The following is a 10,512-nucleotide window of genomic DNA, read 5'->3' as shown; positions in this document are numbered from 1 at the left end:
CTGAGAGTTCTGAGAGTGAACAGAAATGATAGCAGCTCCGTGTTGTGCAGTAAACAGCGGGGATCTGCGCCTCAGTGGAGCTGCAGTGAGTGGCAGGTTTAAAGCGCCATCAGACACTTTTATTGCTCCGCTGTTACATGAAACGGGGAAGTTTTCTGGAGTATTTTACGCACGTCCCTGATGTGCAGTCCAGCTTCTCTAAAAAACAGAGTAAAGGTTTGAAAATCTGGAGCTTTGTGAGACGGAAGCGAGCGGCCTTTACTGAACGCAGTCAATGTCTCAAAGAATAAAAACAGTACACGTTTGTACATATTGACCATTATGTGTTCCATCGCATATATATTTTATTTCTGGCTGCTGTTTTTGACCACTTTTAAGCCAAAAAAAAAAAAGCCAATTTTAAAGCCACCTTTGTTCCACATTTTGGCTGTGAAAATGTCTCCTGGCGCTAAAAAATTGTCGTTTATTATTTTGGGTAATGATTTTCAGAGAAACTTCTACTATTAGTCAACTCAGTTACACTTCATCTACAAGGCAGGAACTCTTAACCTGACCTTGACGTATCACCGCCGACACGAACTGTTAGCCTCTGAAAAGCACACGGATTGGCACAAAAACCAAGGGCCACACAAAACTACAAGGACCCTGGGGGTATAAATGGTAAATGGCCTGCATTTATATAGCGCTTTTCTAGTCCCTAAGGACCCCAAAGCGCTTTACATATCCAGTCATCCACCCATTCACGCACACATTCACACACTGGTGTGATAACCAGTGTAAAATAACAATAATAATTTAAAAATAACTCTGTACATTAGATTCAAATATAATAATAAACGTATAGGGCCAGCTATTTGCAGGGCTGTTTCTGTGCTTCTTGGAGCTAAATGAGTGCGTAAAAAGTGCATGGGGAAACTAATTTAAGTACAATCTAAGGAGCTTGGAAAAACAAAGCGTCTGGACTTCTTTAAGTTTTTTGACTACGTTTCATCTCTCATCCGAGAAGCCTCTTCAGCTCTATGGCGCAATAGGTGGAGAGTCCCAGATTTTAAGTCCTGTTGGGACTGTCCCCAAGATGTACAGAAACATGAAGGAACCGGGCAGTGGACGAGTATTGTCAGTACAATTCTTAGTTCACCGCGTTCAAAAAACATAACCAGTCCGTGCAAACGCGTCACCTATGCCCCTCCCTCCTCTCTCTCTAATTCCCAAACGTTTCTCTTCCAGCCTTCACGGACTTTCCATTTCACACACACCCCTCCCCCTGATACCAGAAGAGGCAGAGGTGCTCCTTCCCCTCCCCGGTCCAAACTTCACTCACAAAGCCCGATATTATATCTGTCAGGCAAGACATTTGCATGGACAAACCCGGGACTAATACCCGTGTTTTCGTGCGATTTATGGCGATGAGGGATTTCAGAGGCTTAACGCACCTCCGATTGCCAAACAAGGGGCTTTTACGCTCAATTATTTGCTAGAGAAAAAAGTGGGAAAAGGCAAAGGGGAGTGCATGTTACTCGGAGGGCTTCATTTCCTCGATGCTGCAGAGCAGGAGCTGGATGACATGATGCTGCAGAGCCCGCTCACCTCCACGCCGTTTTCTGTCAAGGATATCCTGAAGCTGGAGCAGCAGCAACAACAACAGCAACAGCAGCAGTCCGGAACCCTGGAGCTCACGCACCGAATCCACACCCAGCAGCACTTGTCCCGCTCTCCTCCCCAGCAGCAGCAGCATTTCCAAACCGCGCCGTCCTGCATGCTCGTCGGAGCCCGGGACAGCCCTTCCTTCTCGGACGGAGAAGACAACCTGGCTTACCTCAGCGCGCTTGCAGTGCGGGAGGAAGAACGGGGGGACACCAGCCTATCTCCGGACATGTACGTGCATCCCGGCTTGCAGGGAGCCAAGTTGGAGGCCGCCGAGCTGGAGGAGCAGGAAAGCAGTGAGTACAAACTCGAGCTGCTGTTGTAAAAACTGCACGAAAAGGCAAAAGACGCGCGTAAAAGTATTTTAAAAAATTTCAACAGGCCTTTAAAAAAACAGAAATATTCACAGTATAAAGGACGAAAGAGCAAAGCGGATTAAACCTTTAATATGTCAAATTTTCAGTGCCCGCAGAATGCTTTACATGTTTACCACAAACTCAGTGACCTGTAACCCAACCAAACAGCAAATAGTAAAAATGCCTCTAATGTTAACATCAACTTTCACACAGCACTTTCTTTGTAACTGATCTGGTCACAGTTGTATGGCTCATTATCAAATTTAATACCAAGAGACTTTAAACTTAATGTAAGCCACGTGAGAAAACATACCATAGTTTGTGAAATGTTCTAAATAATATACGCGTGACCTTAAAGATGACACCCGGCGGAAAAATCAAAAGATAATACGTGCAAAAAACACTTAATAAAATACGTGGAACATAATTTGGGTTACGCGGCTTTCTGGGGCCTCTTGTCTCTGCCCGGCTCTTCCGTCTGCACACACGCCGGGCATTATTCCAATAAAGAGCTTCCAAATGGTGGAAGTCAGAAGCCCTGAGACGAATCCAGTAAAGTCTGGAGATGTCAAACACTTTCTAGTGGTTCAGTCGCTTGCCTGTTATTTGGAGTCTGTTATGCTGTCTGGACCATAAACCGACAATTAGTTTAAAGAGGCTTGTAAAAGAAGTGACACCGACAAGTAGCGCTAATAAACACAGGCGGACACGGCGACTTCGGCTCCTCTCTACAGAGTTCACACAATTATTCATCAGACATAAACTGTTGACAGAATTAGCGGGTAGGTGACTTGCATCCTTCTAAGTTCAGAAGTGTTAAAAATAAATGAATAAATAAACCAACTATAATTAGTCCATTCCGGCGTTGCGTGTTTTATCTTTGAATTGTGCGCCCTGGCTAAAAGCTTGAGCTGCAGTGGAGTGTTGTCTCTGCGGTGACAGGTTCTCGTGAAGCTGACAGGTACTGACGGGCCTGTGGCTTCAGTTCAATACTTTATTGAGTGAGGATTAAAACAAATGCCACAATTGGGAGACATGATTACCGTGTTTTCTTAAAGAGATATTAACTTCATACTTCTGTGAATTTCCCAACCTGCCCAGAAAACTGCGGGCTGGTGTCCCGGGAGGAAGCAGCCGAGGGCGGGCAGGGCGACACGGAGAGGCCGGTGCAGAAGCAGAGGAGCCGGCGGAGACCCAGAGTGCTTTTCTCCCAGGCGCAGGTCTTCGAGCTGGAGAGGCGCTTCAAGCAGCAGCGCTACCTGTCCGCCCCGGAGCGAGAGCACCTGGCGACCACCCTCAAACTCACTTCTAACCAGGTGAAGATCTGGTTTCAGAACCGCCGCTACAAGTGCAAACGGCAGCGGCAAGACAAGTCTCTGGAAGCGACGGGGCAGCATCATCCTCCGCCGCCGAGGCGCGTGGCCGTGCCGGTGCTGGTTCGGGATGGGAAGCCGTGTCTGGGAGGAGCGCAGAGCTATGCCGCCGCGGCTACTGCTCCGTACGGATCCAATCCGTACGGCTATAACGGATACCCGGCCTACACGTACAACAGCCCGGCGTATAACACCAACTACAGCTGCACCTACACCAGTATCCCCGCCCTTCCTCCCTCTGGCACCCCCAACGCCTTCATGAACATGAACTTGGGAAACGTGAGCGGCCTCGGCAGCTCCCCACAGGCTCAAACACACCAAGGGACAGCGGTCACATCTTGTCAGGGCTCGCTGCAGGGGATCAGGGCCTGGTAGCCTCACCATAACAGAACCAGTATCTTTTTTTTAAACGGAGTTCTTCAACCCACATTCTTTCCTTTAGAAGTGTGTATTAACCTGGTCAAAATACAGGCAGAATACAGTATTGCTTATAACGGATGCGCGTTTGGATTCACTTTTCCGGATATTTGGAGAATTATAGAGAAAATTAGTTTCCGTAATTTGCTGGTTGTCGAATTTCTGAACAGAACTGGCTTGGGTGAATTTTTTTTCTGTGGTCCAATATTTGTTGGTGCTCTAGTTCGGCACTGAAGCACAGAGGGGAAGTTACGCACAAGTTTGCGCATTTCTCCTTAATTGAACTGAAAAAGACTGTTTTTTAACGTTTGTTTTTGTCGTTTATATTTTTAGGTTATGGAGAGACTGAACTGCTTTAAAATGTTTTTTTGTTCAACAGAGAATTGTTTTAGTCTATTTCACATCTATACAAATAAACCCAAGAGATTAAAGAAAGTGCGTTTTGATTCTGTATCCGCACAGAAGCATAATAATCTTATTGTATGTGCTAAATTTGAGAAAGAACGATTATTATAATACCAAAATACATCACAGAGAAGAAAATGAAATCCTATCTTCCCCTGAATTTGCAAAGAAATATTGTTGATTGTATATATTTGCCTCCATACGGTGTAACAGTGAATCAGATGGTGAATATTAGTGAATCTGATTCGTGGTGGCAGATTTTGCTCGTAAACACAGGTCCTGGTAGAAGCAAGGACATAGGAACTCTTTGTCCCGGTGCAAGGCGACGTGAAAGGAGGAAGTTATTCTCCATTTGAGGTCCTTAAAAGGACGCGATTAAGCACCTAAAATACCCGAAGAGCGAGCTGCAGCCGGGCTAGGGAGCGAGAATAATGGCTCTTATTGGATTGTCGGACAAAAGGTGTGTGGTAGGCAGAGCTGGGCACTCAGCAAAGACAAAAGCGCACAGGGGCCGTGAGATTGACGTCCTAATATTCCCATTTGAGCGACAGGCAGCGGGTTATTCTGCGCGGAGAAGGGGACATGGAGGAAAAATGTGGTCACTTTTGTTCCCCTTCAGGAGGCTTTTTTTGTTCGCGGAGAAAGGCTCTCCGAGATCCCCAGCCGTGAGGCTTCGGGGGCAGCCGGGCTCGAGGTGATGGCAGCGGGGAGGCGTTTGTGTGAAAGAAGAGGGTATTATTGCTACAAGTTTCACCATTTATCCCGAGGAGGAAAATGGACTGGAGAATTTTAAGGGGGTGAGCCCGGTGAGGCTGCAGTGCAGCCTATTATTTCAGTATGAGGGTGTTATTTCAGCTCATTCTCACAGGTAACAGTCCAAACTCAGAAAGAAAAATCTTCTGAATACATATATTTATGGATCTATTAACACAAGTAATTATACAATATCACAGAAAGAAATCACATTCAATAGATTTCAGAAGACCTTTGCGCATTAGTGAAAGAAAAGTTGACACATGGATATTTTAATATTTTTCGCGCAGGCCAAGGATCCAAGGTTCTTATTTCGAAGGGTACAAAATCAGAATATTTCCCTGGAATGGTCCGTTGTTGATTCAACTATGAAATAAAGCTACAAAAGTATTTTTTTATTTTATTTTATTGTTTTATTGTTTTATTTTCGATTGGTCAGAGTTTAGTCCAGTGTCAAAAAAGGTTACTGACTTAAAATGAATGGACAGCAGTTTGGGAATATTTTCCAACCCAAATTTCTCATATTTGATAATCAGTTGTTTCTTCCTACGTAGTAAATGTAAAAATTCTAAAACACAATACAAATAAAGCGGAAAATACTCAAATAGCGAAGATGCCCCCTAAGATTCCGAAAAGTTTTGTAGATTAATTTCAGTTCACCAATTTCTGATATTTTATAAGAACAACTATAAGCTGATATTCAGAGGTGTACCAAAATAACAACATTGACAGTTTGGCTGGTTGGTGATTTGGTGAGAAGAATACCTTTTCGCTGGCTTTTAATCGAGCGTTACGCACAAGTGAGGACCAAAAACAGGCACTGGGCATAATTTGAGGACCAAGCTCGTCTCAAACCTGTGTTTTGTCGTTTATGGGACGAAAAATCTGTCCAGCTATTTGCTAAAATAATTCTTAAGAAGATAAATGATGAGGGAAGTTATGAGAAAATTACGGAGGGAAAGCATCAATTGCTGTTTTTCCCCTGCGAGTAATTGTTCCTCCGGCCTGAGAACAATTGTTTCCCAAACCCATTCTTGTGTAATTACACCCACACACTCGTGTCCTAATGGGAGACCGTAGCCAACATTGAGAGCAAACACCGGGAGCTACGTTTACTAGAGCGTCTCACACCGAAACCTCACTTGTGCGTTACTGTGTGAAATAATAATAATAATAATAATAATGGATTGGATTTATATAGCGCTTTTCAAGGCACCCAAAGCGCTTTACAATACCACTATTCATCCACTCTCACATTCATACACTGGTGGAGGCAAGCTACAGTTGTAGCCACAGCTGTCCTGGGGCACGGGTTCAGTGAGTCAGTAATATCTAAATTTCGAAATAAGTTGAGCGTACTTTATGTCCGCGCACACACACACACACACACACACACACACACACACACACACACACACACACACACACACACACACTGCGTCACTGAATTTAATTAAAATCTGTATAACTGTCCTAAAGTAACTGCTGCGTTAATAAGAACAGACACAGCCAATATCAGTATAATTATCGTTGTTGGTGATCGGTGCGTCTCTCACGCTTCTTCCCTGCTAGACTGTCCGGCTTTGTGCTCAGATTGAGATCTGTCCGTCTAAGCTGTTAACCAGCCCATCTCCTGTTTGGGACAAAACAACATTAGAGGCCACCACAGCGGCCTTAATGCCTTCTCCCCTACTAATGGGGATTAATTGAGAGGTAAACACAGAAAGCTGATAAGCTCTGCGCCCTGAAGTGCTGCCGGCCCGCAGGACAGAGACTGATGGAGGCAAATAAAAGGGAGACAGAGAGGCGTCTAGCAGGTAAACACAACTATCTGCAAGGTCACGAGGAAGTGAATAAACAACAACAACAACAACAACAACAACAACAACAATAATAATAATAATAATAATAATAATAATAATAATAATAATAACTTGGGGAAAAACACAACAGAATAAATAAGAGCACTCAAATGATAAAAATCTTAAAAACATTTATTTATTCAGCTTTAACTAATAATAGAATAAAATAAAACGAAAACATTTCCGTTATTTGTCTATTATAGAAATATTTTTATATGAAAATAGAAAGTAGTATGTCTGGTAGTACAACTGGTTAATTAACTAAGGTTATTTCATACTACTGCGTTAACTAAGTGTTCCAGGTCTTACCCTGGGCCTGACAAACCAATGCGCATTCTGGTTTCTCACTTAAGAGTCGATCTAATGTTACAAACTACAAAATCAAATTTTAAGACTCGATGTTTTTATTATTGAAAGTATTGGTACCGAAACGGTTTGTTTTATTCTTGTTGTTTTGGTTCCACTTCAGCAGAATTTAATTGAACACAGTTATGTATCTGCCAATAGCAGCTATTTGTCACATTTTTTCAGTAAAGCGCTACGCTTTCAATAATGACTTAGACATATCCGTGTCTACATATCTGTAGACATATTTGTAATTGCTAAATAAAAAAAACAAAAAACAAATCTGGCTACATAGTGCCCATTAAATATTGGCGCCTTACCTCAAATTAATATAGTAATATTACGGTAAAAAAATACATAAATAAAACCTTTCTGTAACATAAACTAACATAAAACTTCCACATTAATTTTTTTCTTTAGAAAAGTTTTGGCTGTATTACAAATTTAAAAAATATCTAAAAGTATAAAAGTAATAGTTTTAGCATCGTTATTACACACAGTGTTGGATTACTAATTAACTTTAGGAGCTGTGTTGTTGTAGCTAAGCTGAACTGCTGTACACTGCTGGACAGTTTAATGTATAAAAATATAAAATGCTTTACATAATAAAAATATGGTTTATAAAATTGTAATCTCCCAGATAAAAAACTACTTATCACTAAAACATTTTAGTGGCTTGTAAATTTAATCAAATTTTACCGCTAATAATGATAATACGCTGCAGTATCCAGGAGCTATTTTTAGCTGTACCAATGTGAACTGATTTTTTCAGCTTCTAATGCATCAGTGGTGGTAACTGACAGTAAAATGAGCCATTTCAACACACACACACACACACACACACACACACACACACACACACACACACACACACACACACACACACTTGTGTCACAGTTTTTTTTTTTAATTTGGCCCATATATTTGCTTACTGATTTGTTTACAGCACACAGTTAGCTGCAGCTGCTCTGACTCTGGCTGAGCAAACACACCAGTCATCAGTGTGTTTGCAGCACACCCTGCATGTGTTAATATGTTTGATTTTTCAACTCTGATTTGTAGAGTCTCTCTGAGTAATTTTTTTTCTGCCAAGGTCTGAGTTTGGAGAACTTTCAAACCTAAATAACAACGATACGTCTGCATGACTTGATTTAATGCTTTAATCTAACCTCTCACAGCAGTTACAATAAGGTATAATTGGTTTTACAGCTCTACTAAGGACACTGGCCAAACACGAACTGAAGATTAAACATCTTTTGCGTGCCCTAAAGATATACTCAGACATGCTGACACTCTGTGGGAGTAAATCCACACTCGAGACAGTGGTGAATCATTACCAACAACTTTATGAGTATCAACATTTGGAATCTGCACTCTGAAGAGAAACAAGTCTGCTTCATCATGAACAAAAGGGTTTTTAAAGTATCACTAGAACCTCAAGAAAACTATACCTTCATTTGTCCTCTTTGTTTTGTTGTCTTTTACTGAGTTCTAGAAAAGCAGCTCAAATATGAGGCATTTATTTCACCTGTCCCTTTACTTCATATCTCTCCATCCTGTGGGCATGCAGTGCATCGCAGGAGTGTGCAAAGTGATGTTTGTGTCACATTAACAGGGTTTTGCACTACAAGTAAGCTGACAGTGTGACACAAAGCTGCGGCTTCCTCTAAAGCTGCTCATTTTATACAAGTTTCAGATTTTGGGAGCTGGTCTTAAACGTGTCTAAGCTAGTCTCTGTGGGAATAAAACAAAACATGAGTTCATCTGTCACGCTGATATAAAGAAATCTATGAAAGAGCATGGGATAATTAGAGCCCCCACCCCCAACATTTTTATAACCCCAGTAGATAAACTGCTGTGCAGTAGATGTAGATGTGCCCTATTGTGGAAATGCTTTCACCCTTTTGTTTAATTGCTGTATAAAGTTTAGAGAGAGAGAGAAGGAGAAATTTATGCTCTCCCTTCTAGAAAAAATACATGTTGCTAAAGGCGACACACAATATATGAAAACATTTTCTATGAGATCATTCATGGCTGTGCCATTATCAGTTTGGGGAGTACTTCTTGGCGTGCTCTCTGTTTCTGTCACAACACCCACATGTTGTTGTAGAGGCTGCTGTCCATGCTGGGCTGCTGCTTCCACTCATACAGCTCTTACTATTGGTCATCAAAGAGCAACACTCCTCCCATTAGCAGACCGCTCAGGCTGCAGCGCCGAGCACTGACAGGCCCAGACAGGCCACATGAACATTTAAGCTTATAGGTCTACTCAGGTACTCAGGAGTGCAGCTATAAGCTCGCTGTGTACAGTAATATTATTACAGTTACTGTGCCTGCTACTCCTACTACAGTGTAGTAGTGATGCAGTGAATAAAATTACCACTGCCGCTATTGCTGCATTGTCGCTACTGCTCAAGCTTGTATAACAGCTGCCCCAGGGTCCTGGGGCAAAGATGAGCCCCCCCCCCCGATTTCTCTGGCTCTCTCAAATAATGACTCAGACTTTGTGTCTGCAACAGTAGAAGTGACTCAAGCACCCATCCTTCATTAAGGGATCTCTGCCCAAATTGAGTCTTGTGTTACAAAGCAGGATTGACTGGGGTGGGGTGGGGGGCGTAAACCTCAAAGTTTATCAGAAAATCAGATTTCATGAGTCAGGAAATTTATCACAGCTGTATGCATTTTTTTAAACACAGAGCCTACAGAGGAAAAATGACTCACTTGCATTTGAAACTATTCTTTCATATTCCAGTTGATGGCTTTATTATTCAAATCTGAGAAGTATGGGTTAGAGAGTTGTGTCAGTCTTGTCTAGAACAGATTACACGATGCGCTAAGTTAGTTTAAAGGTAAAGGTAAGGTAAATGAAGTTTAAATAAACTTTATTTTGTTCAAATTGCCCATGTTTACACATCAAAATGGTGCAAAAGAGATGCACAAGTTGTCAGCTTTCCTGAGTGCAGGGGTGCCGAATTCATTTTCCAAAGGGTCACACTGAGAAATAAGAATCATATCAAATGGTTTACTGACATGTTTTCATTTAGTCAAAATTGGATGTTTCATATAGTTTGATCCACATGACGCCTTCTACCAGTCATTTAGCTTTTATAGTATTCAGTAAAATCACATATTTTTATTATAGTTCTATGAGTAGACTTACCTGCAGCTACAGGGAGGGTGTGATACACAGTTATGTCTAAGCAAAGTCGCAATTTTGTTCTTGCTCATATTTCTACAAGTCTTACAGATCCAGAAATGTAATGATAGGTTTACTCCGATATTTGGAAATAACAACTTTCTTCCTGGTAGGGCGGATGCAGATTTTAAATTTTGGTTCGATCAAGGTATAAGAAAAGT

At 41.9% G+C, this 10,512-nt stretch overlaps 1 protein-coding gene across 1 annotated transcript; it reads left to right on the top strand.

Annotated features, from left to right (window-relative positions):
* The first annotated feature begins 1,233 nt into the window (after positions 1–1,233).
* LOC102203504 (homeobox protein Nkx-2.3-like) lies at positions 1,234–5,633 on the top strand. The gene is made up of 2 exons (XM_005749588.2): positions 1,234–1,940; positions 3,102–5,633. The coding sequence occupies exons 1-2, from the start codon at positions 1,511–1,513 to the stop codon at positions 3,746–3,748; spliced, it is 1,077 nt and encodes a 358-aa protein (XP_005749645.1). The 5' UTR covers positions 1,234–1,510; the 3' UTR covers positions 3,749–5,633.
* Positions 5,634–10,512: the final 4,879 nt, after the last annotated feature.

Source organism: Pundamilia nyererei, unplaced genomic scaffold (assembly GCF_000239375.1).
Source record: "Pundamilia nyererei isolate P.nyererei 1_Seehausen unplaced genomic scaffold, PunNye1.0 scaffold00250, whole genome shotgun sequence".
Taxonomy (NCBI): domain Eukaryota; kingdom Metazoa; phylum Chordata; class Actinopteri; order Cichliformes; family Cichlidae; genus Pundamilia; species Pundamilia nyererei.
This window is presented reverse-complemented; position numbering and strand designations above follow the sequence as displayed.

What these genes read in the sequence shown, in the direction of transcription:
- LOC102203504 (XM_005749588.2), top strand. Translation starts at nt 1,511, where the DNA reads ATGTTACTCGGAGGGCTTCATTTCCTCGATGCTGCAGAGCAGGAGCTG. An exon ending in GCTGGAGGAGCAGGAAAGCA is followed by an intron (nt 1,941 to 3,101) that starts GTGAGTACAAAC and finishes CAACCTGCCCAG; the next exon opens with AAAACTGCGGGCTGGTGTCC.